The 20,129-nt window shown below is 38.5% G+C and overlaps 1 protein-coding gene across 1 annotated transcript in view; it reads left to right on the top strand.

Moving 5' to 3' along the window:
- ZNF410 (zinc finger protein 410) overlaps window positions 1–20,129 on the top strand; it is a 49,319-nt gene that overhangs the window by 7,904 nt on the left and 21,286 nt on the right. The window contains exons 5-8 of the mRNA XM_058293078.2: window positions 275–466; window positions 5,311–5,461; window positions 5,947–6,128; window positions 12,348–12,437. Coding sequence (XP_058149061.1) covers window positions 275–466; window positions 5,311–5,461; window positions 5,947–6,128; window positions 12,348–12,437 — 615 coding nt within the window. The remainder of the gene's footprint in view (window positions 1–274; window positions 467–5,310; window positions 5,462–5,946; window positions 6,129–12,347; window positions 12,438–20,129) is intronic.

The following is a 20,129-nucleotide window of genomic DNA, read 5'->3' as shown; positions in this document are numbered from 1 at the left end:
GGAATAACTGAAGGATGGGGTGGGGATATGAGAGGTAGAGGTTAGCCTGGTTGCCAGGAAGAATGGCAGTTTTATCTCTGGAATAGGAGGAAACAAGGTAAAGACCAGCCTATAGGCTGGGACCGGTAAGGTGATGGCCTAATCCATCTCTGACAACAGAAGCTTAGGGTGAGGTGAAGTTACGGAATACCTCATTTAGGACATGGAGAAATTCTAACCATGGCACGTAAAAAATTGCTTGATGACTAACTTTCATTACCTTTGTTTCTTCCAGGGCTGGGCTCTTCAGCTGAGCACTTAGTATTTGTACAGGATGAGGCAGAGGATTCGGGGAATGATTTTCTCTCCAGTGAGAGCACGGACAGTAGTATTCCATGGTTTCTTCGGGTTCAGGAGTTGGCCCATGACAGTTTGATTGCTGCTACTCGTGCACAACTGGCAAAGAGTGCAAAAACCAGCAGCAATGGTGAGATTCCTGTGGCATATTTCTGTGTTCTGTGCAAAGAGGTGTTTGGTAATGTAATGGCTCTGTATATTAAACTATATTCTTGGTTAGAGGAGAGATTTAGGAGTATTGTTTTTCTTTTTATTTTTTTTTGTATTGGTTTTTAAACCTTTTTCTATAAAATAAGTTGGCCATGCCTGTTTTGTTTGCAGAATCATTTAAACTAGCATTCTCAATTCTCAAACTTAAATAATGTATAGTGTCCCTTTTATAGGGGGAAAAAAAACCTTACAGATTCCTGATGTTACCTTAAATTGTTTTATTGTGATGTTACTTAAATATGTAAAAATATAGAATTATGTATAGATTTCCTTTTTTTTTAAAGATTTATTTATTTATTTAATCCCCCCCCCCCCCCCCGCAGGTTGTCTGTTCTGTGTCTGTTTGCTGCGTCTTGTTTCTTTGTTTCTTTCTCTGCTTCGGTTGTGGTCAGCTCGGGAAGTGTGGGCGGCGCCATTCCTGGGCAGGCTGCACTTTCTTTAGCGCTGGGCGGCTCTCCTTACAGGTGCACTCCTGGCGCGCGGGGCTCCCCTACGCGGGGGACACCCCTGCATGGCAGGGCACTCCTTGCGCGCATCAGCACTGCGCATGGGCCAGCTCCACACGGGTCAGGGAGGCCCAGGGTTTGAACCACGGACCTCCCATATGGTAGACGGACGCCCTAACCACTGGGCCAAGTCCGTTTCCCCTAGATTTCTTATACTTAGAACTCTTTTTTTTTTTTTTTAATAATTCTTTTTTTTTTTTTTTTAAGATTTATTTATTTATTTAATTTCCCCCCCTCCCCTGGTTGTCTGTTCTTGGTGTCTATTTGCTGCATCTTGTTTCTTTGTCCGCTTCTGTTGTCGTCAGCGGCACGGGAAGTGTGGGCGGCGCCATTCCTAGGCAGGCTGCACTTTCTTTTCACGCTGGGCGGCTTTCCTCACGGGCGCACTCCTTGCGCATGGGACACCCTTGCGTGGCAGGCACTCCTTGCGCGCACTGCGCATGGGCCAGCTCCACACAGGTCAGGGAGGCCCGGGGTTTGAACCGCGGACCTCCCATGTGGTAGACGGACGCCCTAACCACTGGGCCAAAGTCCGTTTCCCTACTTAGAACTCTTAATCCATTATTAAGTCAAACTAGTTTTATTAAATAGAAATAAAACTATAAAACCAATGAAAAGAAAATTAAGTTAATGTGGCAGGTGATTTTTTTTTTCTGAAACTCAATTGCTGCTCATAGCAGTTTTCAGTTCAGCATGCCCATACTGCTTACCGTGCATCACTTTTCTATTCCATTAATTCTCAAACTGTGGTTCTTCACTTATCAGCATCACCTGGGAACTTGTTAGCAAAGCAGATTTCTCAGATCTCACCTCAGATCTGCCGAATCAGAAATTCTGCAAGTGGAGCCTAGCAATTTCTCTTTTAGTAAGCCCCCCTCCTGTGGTGGTTCTGATGCACTCTAAAGCTTGAGAACCACTTCTCTATTCAAATCACTCCTTTAAACCACTGCAAAATCAGAAACACTAACTTAAATCTTTCCTGTACAGAGAACCTCCAAAGCTTTGATGTTATTCGTTGTCAAAATAATTAGTTCTGTTTGTGAGAACCTTAGTGCTGCTTAGGATGGCTCATTTTATCATTTTGGGTAGACTCTTAAATTCAGATTCTTTCTGAGATGATTTGCTAATCTCTGGAGTCTGGAACCTTTAATCCAGGGGTTCTTAACCTTTTTCATTCCATGGACCCATTTGCTGGTCAGGTGAAAATCACAGGACCCATTTGCTGGTCAGGGGAAAGTCACAGAAGTCTACACTATACTATGTATTATTTAATAAATATACCACACCCACACCAACACGTCCCCACAAGAATAATGTTTTTTTGAATTTCAATTCAAGCTCATGGACCTATTGTTAATAACCCCTGGTGTTTAATCTTTATCTCTCCAAGTTGGATTGAGAAAGTAGTGCCATGTTTGCCAGTGAATCTCAATGATCTGAATCTCAACCAAGTTTCTATGATCCAGACCTGGCCCTGTCATTTACTAATTCCCTGCCTTAGGCAATTTAACTTCCCTAGCTTTTTTCTCAGTTGAAAATTTAGAGATCATAGAGATTCTTCCATTTGAGAATATTAGAAATCAATTAACTTTCCTGATTGGGTTGTTTTGGAGATTAAGGACGATTCTATCTGGAAAATGCTTTATAATAGCAAAGCATTGTGGGAATGTTTTTATTACTCTCAAAGTATGTTATTACCTAACAACTATCTTGTATACCTGAATATAAAGTGAGCTCAAATATAAGGCAGTCTTTAATTTTCCCAGTGAGATGATTCCCTAAAAGCCTTTCTTTTTTAACTTCTTAGATATGTAAACATTTAGGTATATAAATAAAAATAAATATTACAGGATGTTATTTGAAGTTTTTATTATTTTGCTTACAGGTAAACATTTAAATCTTATTATATGAAATATATTTATATTTTCCCCCACTAATGAGAAATGAAATGATTTTGTGCAACATTTTCATCCTTTTTTTTTTTTTCATTTTTTTTATCAGAGTAGTTTTAAGTTTACAGAAAATTCATGCATTTCCATGCATTTTGACAAATATCTTTGTCATTACAGAAGCCACTTTGAGTTCTTAGCAGTTTTTCAGAGCACACTATCTTCCCTTCCATCTAAGTTGTGTTAAGTACAGAAATATTTGTATTTATATGTGCTACTGTGTATCGGGGTTTGGCAAAGGCCTATGGGCCATTTCCTCACAGTCATGCCTGTTAGTTACATATTGTCTGTGGCTGCTACGATGGCAGAATTGAGTGGTTGCAACAGAGACTGTAAGGCTCTGAAAGTCAAAAATATTTCACCCTTTACAGAAAAAGTTTGCTGACCTTTGCCGTATAGGATGCTCTTACAGGAAATTTTATCCTAAGTACAAAGTACCTATTTGCATAACATAGGTTCTTTTAAGTGTTGACAGTGTTAACCAATATTTGCAATTATGAGATGTCAAATTTCTCTCTCTTTCTTTCTTTCTCTTTCTCTATTTTTTTTAACTTGTTTTATCAGATTACCTCTAAATATCTAATAGTATCATTGAAGTCATTTAAGCTAATGTCTTCCCCAAACAGTGTTTTGTTTTCAAAAAGTAATTAAGGAAGCACTCCTTTGAGTGATATTATAAGGACTCAAACACAAGGCAACTCACTGTTTTCTGAGGGATATTTTTCAAGGGAAAAATCTGTTTTATGTTTGATCATATATAATAAACTTGACTATTAACAAGGAGAAATTCCAATGATTTTCTAGTCTTGTTTATTCATTTTCTATGTTTTTTATTATATCATTGTTTTCATTGTATCTACAAAATTTTGAATATACAAAACCCCAACTGTCACCCATGAAAATCTGGATTAGCATGGGGTTTCTATTGACTTTAATTAGAAATTAATTAGCTGGAGTTTTAGGATTGGTGGGAAATTTCCTTTATATACTTTTGTGCTGTTTAAATTTTACCCTTGTTCAGGTGTTACTTTTTCAATTTAACAAATAAAAACTTACATTGGTCAGTATATAAAAAGAAAAAATTAAAAAAGAAAAAATTAATACTAACCAGCAGAAGCATCCTAGGTTCTACTCTGACCTTGGAGCAATTAGCTTGATGACTTTAGCATTTGGTAAAGTGCAGCAAGGAAAAGGTAGGGCTGGTGGGGGAAAGGAATAATAGGTGAGACAAAACTGACTCAAGTTCCCAGAGTGTGAAGTTCCCAGAATGCGATAGCTACAACATATATATACTACTCTTGACTTTTGGAAGGGAAATTTGGAAATATAAATCTAATTCCTAAGTTATATAAAGTGGAAAGATTAACTCCCTGTGTTTATAGCAGAGCTAAGAGGCTTTGAATATTTTTCTCTATTGATGTTCAACTATGTCTTGAAGAAAATCAAAGAACAGGAGTACCACCTACTAATTTGGAATTTATATAAATTTTTAATTGAATGATGTCATTTAAGTCTAAAGGAGGCACTATGTGCTCCTCCCCTCTTTTAATTCTATTGAACAAAATATAAATGGATTCATACAATATTTGCTCTTTTTTGTCTGGTTTGTTCACCATAATGTCTTCAAGGTTCATCTATATGTTGTTGCTTGTATCAGAACTTCATTTGTTTTTGTGGCTGAATAATATTCCTTTATATAAATGTACCTACCACATTTTATTTCTGCCTTTTAGCTGTTGTGAATAACTTCTTTATCAATTGTGGTTAGAAATTTTTAAAAAAATCAGTCAGTCTTTGCATTCTTAAAAGTTTTCTAACTAAAGAGGGGTGGTATAGGAAATCGGAAGGTGATTCTTATCCTCCAGAATGATAAGAAGAAGTTATAATTGACTTAAGAAGATGAAAATTCAAGAATGGCTGTCTGCTAAAGAAACCTACTGCTGTAAGCCCCACTACTAAGCAAGAAAGGCCACTCGGATTTTTTACTACCTGTAGCACACCCCCCCCCACCTCTGCAAACGCAAAATAGGTTTAATTCTGCTTTTTTATATTTCTGATATAAAGACAAATTGGCATTTGTCAGAGAAGCCTAGTTTTGTGAAACAAAGCATATTATGGCTTTTAGTAGTTCTCCAGAGTAAGGGCATGAGTGTGCTCATTTCTATTGTTAAATGGATATAAAGAGCTGGGAAAGAGGAAGTTAAATTTCTGATTAATGATAACTAGGAATACAATATAGGAACTTTATTGGTTGAACCGGAGCATCTGTGCATCCTTCCCTGGTTTACAAATATGTGACTCTGTTACAGGGGAAAATGTCCACCTTGGTTCTGGTGATGGGCAACCCAAAGACTCTGGGCCCATTCCTCAAGTAGAGAAGAAACTCAAGTGTACAGTTGAAGGCTGTGACCGGACATTTGTGTGGCCAGCTCACTTCAAGTACCACCTCAAAACACATCGGTGAGCAAATCTAAGATCCATACCTGGAGCTCAAGAACTTTGATGCTTTTGGAGGAACTTGTCCCCTGAATTGATAAATTAAAAGAAAGCAAAGGCTCCAGGTCACTTCTGGTTATGATGTCTTTTGTTCTGTATTGGAAGGATTTGCATTGTCTCATTTACCTCATTCTTGACAAATATTTAATAGGATACTTGGCACCTAAGTGTCTTAGAACAAGAGTTCTCAGATCTCATTATAAAACATAGTTTCTTGGAGAATGTAATAAAAATGATACATAAGCCTGGGCCCCACCTTAAACCTGTGAAATCAGTATTTCAAGTGGTAGAACCTGATTATTTGTGTTTGTAACAAACTCTTCGGGTGATTCTGATATATCCAGGTTTGGCATATAATGTCTGCCTTGAGAATGAAAAGGAGCTTTGATTTGTCCTCTCTTAACAAAGAGTATTTTCAGGTATTGTTGCTTATGTGATTATTTTTGCAGAAATGACCGCTCCTTCATCTGCCCTGCAGAAGGTTGTGGGAAAAGCTTCTATGTGCTCCAGAGGCTAAAGGTGCACATGAGGACCCATAATGGGGAGAAGCCCTTTATGTGCCCTGAGTCTAGTTGTGGTAAGCAGTTCACTACAGCTGGGAACCTGAAGAACCACCTGCGTATCCACACAGGTGTGTACAACCCCAGCATGCCTGCTGAGAATCTACTCCTTGGCTCAGTGCATTCTTAGAAAAGGCTCTGGGGTGGGGATGGAAATGAAGGTCTGGGGTTCTTGTTAGAACTCTTAAGATGGTATTTCTTTTTTCCAAAAGCCTCATGGCACTTTTGATTCTTATTCAGTAACATTTGTTGAGCTTATTGCCAGTTGGCAAGAAATGGACAGTGTTGATTCCTGCCTCCAGGAGCCTGAAATGTAGTAAGGGTTATAAGACCTTCTCAGAGAATAGTGCTATCATGATATGGACAAAACAACTGATTCTTAAGTATTTCTGAACATTATGCAGTTATAGTTTGGGGCAGTAACATTTACTGAGTCATGCACTGTTCTAAACACTTAATAGGGTAGGGTGGGAGAAATAATGTAATGCAGGTAGAAACTCTGGCCTGCAGTCTATGCCCATTATAACACAGGTGGTCAAGCCCAAACAACTGATTTGATAATCCAGAGAAACCACATGGGAGCCCAGCGCGATGGTCATGCCTTTATTACTTATACACAGAACCCAGTGGAGGCAGGCCAAGGGTGCTCTGCCTATTGCTTTGCAGCCCACTCCACACCAACTAACAGTTTTTATAAGGTTACAGTGGGACACAAGGGTTGCTAGTTGACAATTATCAGACCACCTGATTATTGTCACAGGTGTTCCTTTGATTTTTACATTCAAACCCCCTGTTTGTGAGGGTCAGGTGGCTGGCCAGACCAACCCATCCTCATTCCAGGGCCTTGGGTTCATGGAAAGGGCATTCCACCTTCACCCACCCTACATGTAATCCCTGACTCACAGGAGTTTTCTTTCTTGTTAGAGTCTCACGCAATGGAAAACAGAAAGGAAAGTGACTTATTTGGGATTAAACAGTATGTTAATATCAAAGAAGCAAAATATAGATTCCCTGACTCTTTGTTTTAAGAATCTAAGGATGACCTTCCAGAGCTTAATCAGCATATATAATTATTCTTCTCCACTTTCTTGCTACTTTGTCTCTTCTCTGTTCATTCTTGAATTGAAAGCAGGTATAGTTAAAGGGCATTTAAAAAATGAAGCCCAAAACAAAATACAAACAAAAAACTAAAAAGAAACAAAAAAAATGTGATGCCCAATTTGAAGGTACAATGTTCCAGGCACATCCGTCTTATTCCTTCTAGATTGACAGAAGTCCCACAAACCACTGGATGTATTTTGGGGCCAAGTAGCTGTTTTCAGCTTTTTCTTGAGAATTAGCGATTCTTGTTCCAAGAAAACCATCTAGCAGAATAGATAAGAGAAAGAAGTAGAGTTCACTGTGACTTACTGATAAATTCAGTAACCAAAAATTCTTGCGCTGCTCATCATGTTTATGGCGTTTGATAACATTGATCATCTTAAAATACTTTCTTTTACTTCAGGGTATGATCTGATTTTCTCTTTTTTTGTTGTCCTTTCTAATTCTTACCAGCTTTCTTGTCTGTTTGTCTCTTAATCACCAATTTCAGAATTTCAGCTTCCTCTCATTTCACTCAGTGTGCTCACTCTCAGCAATCTCAGGCCTCAATTTTATCATTATAATCTGCTAGGCATTAATCATATATATATATTATCTCATTTAATTTTCCAAACAACTTTATATATTAGATACTTTATTTATTGATAAAGAAACAGAAGATTAGAGAGGTAATTTATCCAACATTACACAGCTGCTAGGAAATGGCAGAGTTTGGATTAGATAGAATCCTAGTCTGACTCTTACACTCTTGCAAGGATTTTATTTTCAAATATAGACAACTCATTTTATCTCAGATGTCAAAATTGACCTAAGGTCTTTATTAGTAGCAATGATGATAATTAAAGCTGCCATTTTTGACATCTTATGTACCAGGCACTTTGGTGAATATTTAATTTGCCTTATCTCATTTAATCCTTAAATTGAAATTGATATTATCCCCATGTATGGATGAAAATTGATTCTCTGAGAGGTTAAATAATTTGCTCTTCACTAAGTGGTGGTGACAGGATTTCAACTCAGGCCTGACTCCAAAGTCCATGCTCTTACACTTTATGCTGCATTGCCTCTTTTTTTTTTTTTTTTTGAGAGCAAAGTTTTTTATTCATTCCTTGCGTTTGAAATATTTTTTGATGTCATCCTTGGCCTGAGATTCTTTGCCATAGTCCTTCACAACCACATAACTGTAACCAACCACTTTACAGGGTTTTCCCTCTCTGTTGATTTCACAGAGGCCTACACAACCTTAATTAGGTTGATCGGGTGCTCCGCACAAAGGGCCTCCACCAGCTTGACATACATGTTTCATAACAGTTGGATGCAAGCACTCAAAGATGGGCTTGGCGCTTGTCTAAGGCTTTGGCAGCTTTGCAGGTTCTGTGCTAGGCCATCGTGGATGAGGGTGGTGGTTAGCACCTCTTGTAATGCAGAGTTACTGTCCATTACACCAGCAACAAGGCCTTCCTCAGCCCTGGCAGTGGGTTACAAATCTTAAATTGAGGCTCTGCTTCTGCATATCTCCACGGTGGAAGGGAACAAGCTGCATTGCCTTTTGAACCTCCTCTTCCTTCTCTTGTGTCCCCTACCTCAGTAAAATCATGATCCTCTCTGCTTCTAAATAGGGAAATCATGTTGCTTAGGCCAGCTTGATGCAGAGATTCATGCCATTAGACTCTGATGTGAAGTCTTTTTCTAAATTCTCTTTCTCTGAGGTTCTTTAGTCTATCTTAGTAAATATTTGACCTTATTTATTAGTAACGATTTTCTGTTTTCCTGAAATCTATTCTGTCCTGTATGTTAGTGTGTTGTACTTTCACTCAGCAACTTTTTGAGCCCCTAGCATTCTGGGGTGTATGAGTATACAAATATACTTACAGACCACTGGGGAGTCACAAACAAAACTGTGGTACAGTCTGAAAGAGCAGTAAAATCTAGAGTCGGCCTGCTAAGTGTGTGGTCTATGTTGTGTGGTGGTCTGAAAACTTTATTTTTCAATGAGATAGGGAACTTGCCTGAGAATGTAAATCATATCACTGTTTCCTTTATCAAGTCTTTTTAAAATTATTTTTTTCAAGAAAGAAAAAATTATTTTTTTCAAGAAAGTCTTACTATGAAAAAAATGTCAGCTGAACTAAGTAATATACTTGGAACCCTGTAGTTGATTTATATTTTGGTACAAGTTCCTTATTTCATTGTGATCTCATAGTGATTTGTGAATCAGTCCTTTGAGTACCACTGAACTAAATAACATACCATCAAGAAGTCTATACAAGATAACCTTCACCTAGACTGCATAATTAGTCTCTTGATTAATATTCTATTATTTTTATTCCCATATAACATGAGTTTTCTTTGGAGACTGGGCTACATATCATGAAATGTAGCTACATAGGTATTGAGTAATGCCTTGTCACTAACTTTTAGGTTCTCTGGTAATTAAACCTTTCTGATTGATGTATTTGTTTTAGAATTGCCAATGCTGCCATTTTTTAACCTGAGGATGGTATTGTCATTCTCCATTTTGCAAATGAAAAACTCATTTTCAGAGTGACAAAGTAATTCTTTCAAACCTTAATTTGCATAATAAGTTTTTAGTAACCCTTTTGGAGTCAACTTTAACTCATTTCTGTAGTTATTCTCTTTTATTATTATTATTTTAAATTTATTACTCTCCCCTTCCCCCACCCCCCGCCCCATTGTCTGCTCTCTCTGTCCATTCACTGTGTGTTCCTCTTTGTCTGCTTGCATTCTTGTCAGTGCACCAGGATTCTGTGTCTCTCTTTGTTGCGTCATCTTGCTGTGTCAGCTCTCCCTGTGTGTGGTGCCACTCCTGGGCAGGCTGTGCTTTTTTTGCGCAGGGTGGCTCTCCTTGAGGGGTGCAGTCCTTGCGCGTGGGGTTCCCCTACATGGGGGACACCCCTGCGTGCGAAGGCACTCCTTGTACACGTGTGGGCCAGCTTACCACATGAGTCAGGAGGCCCTGGGTTTGAACCTTGGGTTCAAACCCTATGTGGTAGGTGAATGCTCTATTAATTGAGCCAAATCTGCTTCCCTGCAGTTATTTTCTAGTGTATCTAACAGAGATCTCTTAGCTCGCTCCTTCAAGGCCCAGCTCCTTGTTGTTACCATGCTAACCTCACTTCCCATTTCCTCAACTAGGCCTGGGCATTCTCAGCTCAAGGCTCTGCTCACACTGTTTTTTGTGCCTAAAATTTCCTTTTCCCTAGTTTATATCCTCCTCATTTTTTAAGACCAGTTCAAATTAAACTTTCAAAAAATTACCACAATTTAGAATTTTTTTCTCTTCCTTAATGCTTATACACTTTGAGGAGGAACTGATACTAAGATTATTTATGAATATATTTAGTCTCCTACACTAGACTGTGACCCTTGGAGGAGAGAGACTGCATTTTTTATTTTATTTTTCACTTTTTATTTTGTAATAATTATAGACTCATGGGAAGTTGCAAAATTGAGAGGCCTGTGTATCCTTTACCCTGTTTACCCCAGAAGTGGTATCTTGTATAGCCATTGTACAGTATTAAAACCAGAAAGTTAATATTACTGTCAGCTAGTCTACAGACCTTATTCAGTTTCCACCATGCATCTTTGATTTTTTTAAAATCATTTATTTTTAGTTATGATATAATATAAAAATAATTTTAAGTAAACAGCACTTTGACATTAAATATATTAACGATATAGTATAACTTTAGCATTACCTATTTCCAGTCTACATTCAATCATTCCAAACCAAACCAAAACATACTTATTTAGCAGTAACTCCTCATTTCCCCTTACCCTAACCCTTGGTAACCATTATTCTGCTTTCTGTCTCTATGAATTTGATTATTCTAAGTATTTTATTTAAGATAAGTCATACAATATTATGTCTGTCTTATTTCACTCAACATGATGTCTTCAAGGTTCACCCATACTCTACTGTGTACCAGCACTTCATTTATTTTAATGGTTGACTAATATTCCAAAATATACCAAATTTTGTTTCTCTATTCATCTGTTGATAGACACTTGGGTTGCTTACCCTTTTGGCTATTGTGAATAATGCCATGAATATCTACTTTGGAGAAATGACTCTTTAAATCCTTGACCCATTTTTAAATTAGGTTGTTTTGACTTTTTATTGTTGAGTTGTATGAGTTCTTTCTATATTCTGGATATTAAACTCATATCAAATAATTGATTTTCAAATATTTTTCTCCCATTCTGTAGGCTGTCTTTTCTTTGTCTTAATAATGTCCTTTGATGTACAAACATTGTAAATTTTGATGAAGTCTATTTTATCTGTTTTTATTTTGTTGGTTATGCTTTTGGTGTAGGCAAGATCCTGAAGACATTTCCTCTTGGATGGGGCATTGTAGCCACTACACGGAGGGTGAAATTCATCTATATTTACCACAATTTACCAGCCTTTTCCTCAAGCTCTTCCCTGGGTTTTGCAGTGTTCCATTAGACTCCAGAATTTCAGAATAGTTGATTTAGGCAGTCCCTGCCAGTTCAACAGTTGTTTTGGTGGAGGACTGATTCCTGGAGCTTCTTACTCCACCATGTTCCCTCATCTTTGATTTTTAAAATAACAAAAGTAATGGGTACTTTCTGTATTAAAATGAAAAATAGATGGAAATAAATCACCCATAATATCACTACTTGGATATAGCCACTTTTAACATATCATAACAGATTTTTCTTTGTACTTTTAAGTGACTAAAAATCTATTTTTGTTTACTGTATAACATGGAATTCAATAATACCTATTTTGTAACCTTTAAAAATATGTACTTTTATGTGCATCTAGAAACTGAATCTCAAAAAGATTTGATGTAAAACGTCTTACAGTGTATACACTATTAATCTTGTTATTCTCAGAGGGGATGGGATTACTGGAGAAAGTAGGTGGGTACAGCTCGAGGATCAGCCCTTGAACCAGGAGGGAGAAAAAAGTAAAGCTTAGAGGCAGCTGCCCTAAGGAGAAGGGCAGGACTTTGTGATGGGCTACATACTAGGAGATCTTTGAGAAATGATACGTGCTAGGCAGCCCAGTTGAAATTATATAGCATGAATTTAAGTAGTCAGAGTAAGTCACGGGATACTACAGTATAAGGCTGATGGGTAAAGAAAGCACCAGATTCCTCAGAAGACTGAGTCTTTCTGTTCTTATTTCCTGTCTCTAGGAGAGAAGCCTTTCCTTTGTGAAGCTCAAGGATGTGGCCGTTCCTTTGCTGAGTATTCTAGTCTACGAAAACATCTGGTGGTTCACTCAGGTACTAGAATGGGTATCCTTTGTAGATTTCAGGAAAGGTGGAGAGCCCAAAGGTGGTTTTTGGTGGTGGGTTAATAAGGAAATCTTAAAAGAACTAAAGCTACACCATAAAGAAATAAATAAAACTTCCTCCTCCTCATGACAGAATCAGAAATCAAGGGCCTTGATAGTTACAAAGGGTCTTATAATCAAGGGTGGGCAAAAGGCTGTGGCTCAAGTGATTGGGCTTCTGTCTACCATATGAGAGGACCCAGGTTCAATTCCTGGGGCATCCTGGTAAAGGTGTGCCCACGTGGCAAGCCACACAGCAAGATGGTGATGCAACAAAAAGGGAGACGAAGGGGAGAGTCAAGGCAAGATGCAACAGAAACTAGGAACTGAGGTGGTGCAAGTGACAGGGAACCTTTCTCCACATCGGAGATGCCCAAGATCAAATCCCGGTGAATCCTAGAGGAGAAAATGGGAAGAGAAGACAAAAGGAGAAATAGACACAGAGTGTCACACAGCGAATGGGCACAGCAAAAACAGCCGGGTGGGGGGGAGGGGGAAGAAAAATAAGGGGGAGAAATCTAATTGGTATTTTTATTTTCACTTATGCCATTGAACTGCTTTCTCCTCCAGACCTCTTTCTGAGAAGATAGGAAATTTGCTTGCCTTTTGGCTGGGTGCTTTATCAATGACATCAAATATGCGTCCTGTTCTTAGGAATTGATATTTGTATCTTCTAGGGAGGATTTCAAATCAGAAGAAAGGATTGATGTCAGTACCAATAATTTTAGTACCTTCTAATAATGAGCCTGTATCAGTCACTGTTTTCCATTTATGCATAAACTGCCTTTGGCAGCTATAACCACAAACTTTATCATTCCCTGAAGTGTTAGGAGAGAGGAGTGAGATTTGGTGACCCATTTTCTGTTTTGGAGCCTTATATTCTTATTTGCTGATTTTATGCAAATGATCTGGTCTTCCCTGCTAAAGATGACTTTCAAAATATCTGAACATATTCTACTGCAGCCAGTCCTTGTAAACTCAGAATAAGCTGAAGTGCTACCGTTCTCCTTTCTCATCCCCATCCTCCAAACAGAAGTCAGGAATAGCCTAGGGAGAATCTGTATCTTGTTAGAGGGAATGTTTATCATAGGACACAGTAAGTTACATTGAAAGGAAGGCTAGAAAGTTAAAGGCTTAGGGGAAGTTTTGTGTTATATTTATGTTACCGCCATAATTTTTTTTTAAAGATAGGGGAAGAAAAGGCCTGGAATGCCAGGATGGAGAGTTCATAGTGCATATTGAAGGTGCAATCTGATGAGAACGCCTCTTAATGCAGATTAATCTGGCAGTGATGCATAAACTGAGTTGAAACAGAGAGATGATGACTGTTTTGGTCTGAATAGGCTCCAGGGTGATAGCAGGAAGCATAAAAAGAAACTTCAGTGGAAGAATCTATTTGACTTTACAACTGATTGGATATAAAGTGATGAGTAAATAGAGTCAACGTGTGAAGACTTTTGATTCAAGAAGTATAGTAGTAAAGATAAGGAAAAAAGTTGTTGGCCTTCTCAGTTGTCAGCTTGACTCATTTGAGGAGAGGTTAGTAAAGTGTTGGAAGAGATGATGAGTGTTAGCAGGAGTCTGTAGAGTAAGCTGGAACCTTCTTGAGAGAAAATTCTTGACATGGTAGGTTTTCAGAATTTGTTGATTGACCAAATGAACCAATTAGAATAGAAGGGTTGGAAAGTAGCAGTGTTTTGAGGACCCAGCTGAGAGTAAATAGTACAACTTATTGGTAGACCTATTCAGATTTCATGATTTCCCTCCAGTTTTGATCAATATTCTAAAAACTGGTTGGAGAAAATGAGCAGTTAAGGTTACTCAGAGCTGAGATTTACCAAGGCTGAACTGAACTCAAAGTTCCAGAATGGAATTAGGTAATTGTTGAAACAGCTGGCCTTGAGGAATAAAAGGAAGCCAGTACTGGAGGAGTGGAGAGGAGAGACTGTAGGTTATTTACCATGAGAATAGCAGTGTATTTCAGTGGGCCTGAGGGAGTTGGAGAGGTGTAATCGGAGCTGTGAGTTTCAAAGTTGAGATATAGAAATGAAGGAGTTTTTTATGTAATGATAAACTCTTTGCAGAAGTGGCAAAATTGGTAGCCTGTGGGCTAGATGTGGATTTCAGATGTGTTTACCTTGCCTGTATAGTGTTATTTTATTTTACTATGTAAAATTTCAAACATATACAAAGATATTTTCTTACATAAAAAATGCTGTTGTCATATCTATCAAAATTAGCAGTAATCCCTTGGTTTCATCTCATACGCAGTCCAAGTTCAGTTTTTTCCACTTGTTTCAAAATGTTTTTTAAGTTGGTTTGTTTAAATCAGGATCCAACAAGGGCTAATATTGTGCTTGGTTAACAAGTTGTCCTTAATCTACCTGTCTTACACTCAAACTTGTTTTTTTCATGCAAGAGACTTGTTGCAAAACAGAGTCAGTTGGGTCATATAGAATGTACTATATTCTGGATTTGTTCGTTTGCTTCCTTTTTTGTACTTTAACTTGAGTCCCTGTATTTCCTATAAATGGAAATAACCTCTAAAGGCTTGCTTTAATTCAAGTTCAAAGTTTTTAGCAAGGGTACATCCTAAGTAATTCTGTGTGCTTTATTTTATATCATATCAGGAGGCCCACAGTGCTTGGTTTTCAAACTTGAACTGGGTTTGCGGGAGTGACACTGATCCCTCCACTTTAAAGTACTCTATCGTTCTTTCACCTTCCATCTCTGGATGATGCTTGGGTCCGTTATTTCATTAAGGATTATAAAATGATGTTTCTCTAATTCTGTTATTCCTTACACATTAGAGGGAATTCTGTACAATGGGAATCTTCTCCATCAACTAGAGCTATTTAATAATTTGCATAGGAAAGGCAGGATAAATGTGTAATTCTTTTCTTTTAATTGTAAATTTTCAGAATAAGAAGTTGGTACCCATTTTGTTGCAGTGTAATTTTAGGATTGCCTTATGAATTTTCTGCCAAGAAACTTCATAGAGATTACACTGATTAAATCTGTAGGAGAAAAAAGTTGCGAGTTTACAAAACAAACATACATAACATACAGGACTCTCATACTTCACTCCACCACACATACCTTACTTTGTTGTGAAACATTTTTAACAAATGATAAAGAACATCCTCAAAATATTACTACTAACCAAAGTAACTTATATTTGGTATATTTTTCCCCCAACTAACCCTATTAGATTTTTTTTATATCATTCATGCATGAACATACATAAACACTAAGGGTATAGTAAAGTTGTGAACTTACAAAACAGACAGGTATAACATCATGCAGGGGTCCCGTACATCAACCCACCACAACACCTTGCATTGTTGTAAGACATTTGTTACAAATTATGAAAGAATATAGTCAAAAGTCTTACTACTAACTATAGTCCATATATTACATTTGGTGGATTTTCCCCCCAACCTACCCTACTATTTTTTTAAAATATATTTTTATGACAGAAGTTGTGAACTTATAAAACAATCATGCACATGTATAGAATTCCCATACAACACATCATCAACACATCACACAGTGGTGGGACATTTGTTACAGGATATAAGATAATTCATCAGACAGTTATCACCAACCATGGCCCATAGTGTATCTTTGGCACAATTTTTTCATACTCCCCGTTATCAACACAATACATCTTGGGCATAGATAAATGAATATTATAGTATTTCTGTTAACCACAGTCCATAGATCACTCTAATTGTATTTTTCCCATGCTTCTCCACATTCCCTCTACCCTATAATAGTGACATACGTCTTCTCTAGCTGACAGAAGGACACTTGCATCTGTACCATCAACCACAGTTATCATCCATCTCTGGGTTCACTGTGTTATTCAGTGCCTAGTTATTCTCTAGCTTTCTTTAAATTGACATTTACATCCCTCGGCTACCCTTTCCAGCCACATTCCCATTTATAAACTAGCTCTTACGCACTGCATTGTGTTACCATCAACTCTATACATTTCTACACTTTTGCAGTAAAGTTAATTAAAACTTCTACATACATTAAGCATAGTAGTCCTTCTCAGCCCTTCTCTTACCTCTTTTAAGAATCCACCACCTCCCACCAAGTCTTGAAGATGTTTTCCTACATTTTCTTCTAGAAGCTTTATGATTCTTGCTTTCATATTTAGGTCTTTGATCCATATTGAGTTAATTTTTATATAAGGTGTGAGATGGGGTCCTCTTATTTATTTATATATATATATTTTTTCTCTCCCCTTCTCGCCCCCCCAGTTGTCTGCTCTCTGGGTCCATTTGCTATGTGTTCTTCTGTGACTGCTTCTATCCTTATCAGTGGCACCAGGAATCCGTGTTTCTTTTTGTTGCGTCATCTTGTGTCAGCTCTCTATGTGTGTGGCTCCGTTCTTGGGCAGGCCGCATTTTCTTTCGCGCTGGGCGGCTCTCCTTACGGGGCGCACTTCTTGCGCAGGAGACTTCCCTACTCGGGGGACACCCCTGCATGGCATGGCACTCCTTGCGCACATCAGCACTGCACATGGGCCAGCTCCACACGGGTCTAGGAGGCCCGGGGTTTGAACTATGCACCTCCCATGTGGTAGGCAGACGCCCTATCCATTGGGCCAAGTTCGCTTCCCTAGGGGTCCTCTTGCTTTCTTTTGACTATGGATATCCAATTCTAGCACCATTTGATGAATAGACTGTTTTGCCCAAGCTAGGTGGGTTTGACGGGCTTGTGAAAAATCATTTGACTGTAGATGTGAAGGTCTGTTTCTGAACCATCAGTTCGGTTCCATTGGTCTATGTGTCTGTCTTTATGCCAGTACCATGCTGTATTTACCACCATAGCTAGGTATTATGATTTAAGTCTGGAAGTGAGAGTCCGCCAACTTCACTTTTCCTTTTTAAGATGTTTCTGGCTATTCGGGGCCCCTTGCTCTCCCAAATAAATTTGCTAATTGTGTTAGCTTAAAAAATGCTGGTGGAATTTTTATTGGGATTGCATTGAATCTATATCAATTTGGGTAGAATTAACATCTTTTTTAAACTTTTTTATTTATTTTATTTCTTTATTTCTCCTCCTCCCCCTTTGTTTGCACTTGCTGTCTGCTCTCTGTGTCTGTTCATTGTGTGCTGTCTTGTGTGTCTGCTTGTCTTCCTTTTAGGAGGCACTGGGAACCAAACCTGGGACCTCCCATGTGGGAGGGAAGCACTCAATTTCCGGAGCCACCTCTGCTCCCTGCTTATTGTGTTTCTCATTGTGTTTCCTCATTGCATCATCTTCTTGAGTGATTTTTTTTCATCAGCTTGCCATGCCAGCCTGTCATGGCAGTTTGCTGTCTTGCTCATCTTCAGGAAGCACCAGGAACCTAACTTGGGACCTCTCATGTGGTAGGTTGGTGCCCACCTGCTTGAGCCATATCTGCTTCCCTAGAACTGACATCTTGATGATATTTAGGCTTTTTTTTTTTTTTTTAAGATTTATATATTTCTCTCCCCCCACCCCCCAGTTGTTAGCTCTCTTGTGTCCATTTGCTATGTGTTCTTCTTGCATTCTTGGTGGCACTGGGAATCTGTGTCTCTTTTTGTTGCATCATCTTGCTGCATTAGATTCCATGTGTGCGGCACCACTCCTGGGTGGGCAGCTTAATGCAGGGTGCACTCCTTGCGTGTGGAGCTTCCATACGTGGGGGACACTCCTGCGTGGCATGGCACTCCTTGTGAGCATCAGCACTGCATGTGGGCCAGCTCACCACACAGGCCAGGAAACCCTGGGTTTGAACCCTGGACCTCCCATATGGTAGGCAGACGCTCTATCAGTTGAGCCATGTCTGCTTCCCGATATTTAGTCTTCCAGTTTATGAACATGGAATGTTCTTCCAATTATTTAGGTCTTTTAAGATTTCTTTTAACAATGTGTAGTTTTCTGAATACAGGTGTTTTACATCCTTATTAACAAGTGTTAAATTTATGAATCTTTTGATCGCTGTTGTAAATGGAATTTTTTTTCCTGACTTACTCCTCAGATTGTGTATTACTAGTGTCTTTTAAAGCCTCTTTCATCTGATATAAGTATAGCTACTCTGGCTTTTTTTGTTGGTTACTGCATGCTTGGAATATCTTTTTCCAGCCTTTCGCTTTCTATCTTTTGGTATCCTTGGGTCTAAGGTGAGTCTCTTGCAGACAGGATATAGATGGGTCATATTTTCTTATCCATTCTGCCAGTCTGTATCTTTTGATTGGGGATTTTAATCCATTAACATGCAATGTTATTACTTTAAAGGCAGTTCTTATTTCACCCATTTTGAACTTTGGGTTTTATCTGTCATATTTTATCATCACCACACTTTTGAGACTTTTAGTTTTATTGATACAATTTTTATTTCTAGACTGTCTTCCAGCCTCTCTCTCCTGTCTTTTCAGGCTGTAGCATACACACCCTTTAGTATTTCCTACAAGGCCAGTCTCTGTCATAAACTCTCTCAGTTTTATCTGTGACTATTCTAAACTTGCCCTCATTTTTTAAAGACAATCTTGCCGGATATAAGATTCTTGATTGGAAATTTTTCTCTTGCAATATATGGAATATATCATACCACTGCCTTCTTACCTCCATGATTACTGATGATAAATTGAAACCCAATCTTATTGGGTATCTCTTATATGTAATGCCTTGCTTTTCTCTTGCTGGTCTCAGAATTCTTTGTCTTTGGCATTTGACATTCTGATTAGTATATGTCTCAGGGTTGGTCTCTTTGGATTTATTTGTATGGCAGTACATTGTGCTTCTTAGACATGGACATCTATGTCCTTCAATAGGGTTGGAACATTTTCTACTATTATTTCTTCGAATATTCCTTTTGTCTCTTTTCTCTTCTTCTGGGACACCCATGACATGTGTTTGCACATCTCTCGCTGTCCTTTAGTTCTTTGAGATCTTGTTCAATTTTTTCCATTCTTTTCTTCATCTGTTCTTTTGTATATTCAGTTTTGGAGGCCATGTCTTCAAGCTCACCAGTCCTTTTTTCTGCCTCCTCAAATCTGCTGTTATATGATTCCAGTGTATTTTTTTTTTTGCTTTTTTTAAAAAAATTATTTATTTTTAATGTTACGTTAAAAAAATATGAGGTCTCCATATACCCCCCCACCCCCCTTACCCCACTCCTCCCATAACCACAGCCTCCTCCGTCATCATGGGACAGTCATTGCACTTGGTGAATACATCTCTGAGCATTGCTGCACCACATGGTCAGTGGTCGACATTACAGTTTACAGTCTCCCCCAGTCCACCCAGTAGGCCATGGGAGGACATACAATGTCCAGAAACTGTCCCTGCAGCACCACCCAGGACAACTCCAAGTCCTGAAAATGTCCCCACATCACATCTCTTCTTCCCATTCCCACCCTCAGCAGCTACCATGGCCACTTTCTCCATCTCAATGCTACATTTACTTCCATTACTAATCACGTCAGTTCCATAGTAGAATATCAGTAAGTCAACTCTAATTTATACTCTATTCCTCCATTCTGTGGACCCTGGGATGGTAATGTCCACTCCACCTCTGTATCGAGAGGGTGCTTCAATTTCACTTGGATGATGGATGTCATTCTCCTGTTTGCAGTTGTAGGCACTCTTGGCTCCCTGG

The sequence above is a fragment of the Dasypus novemcinctus genome, chromosome 3, assembly GCF_030445035.2.
Source record: "Dasypus novemcinctus isolate mDasNov1 chromosome 3, mDasNov1.1.hap2, whole genome shotgun sequence".
NCBI lineage: Eukaryota > Metazoa > Chordata > Mammalia > Cingulata > Dasypodidae > Dasypus > Dasypus novemcinctus.
The sequence above is the reverse complement of the archived record's forward strand: the minus strand, read 5'-3'. Positions and strand labels throughout refer to the sequence as shown.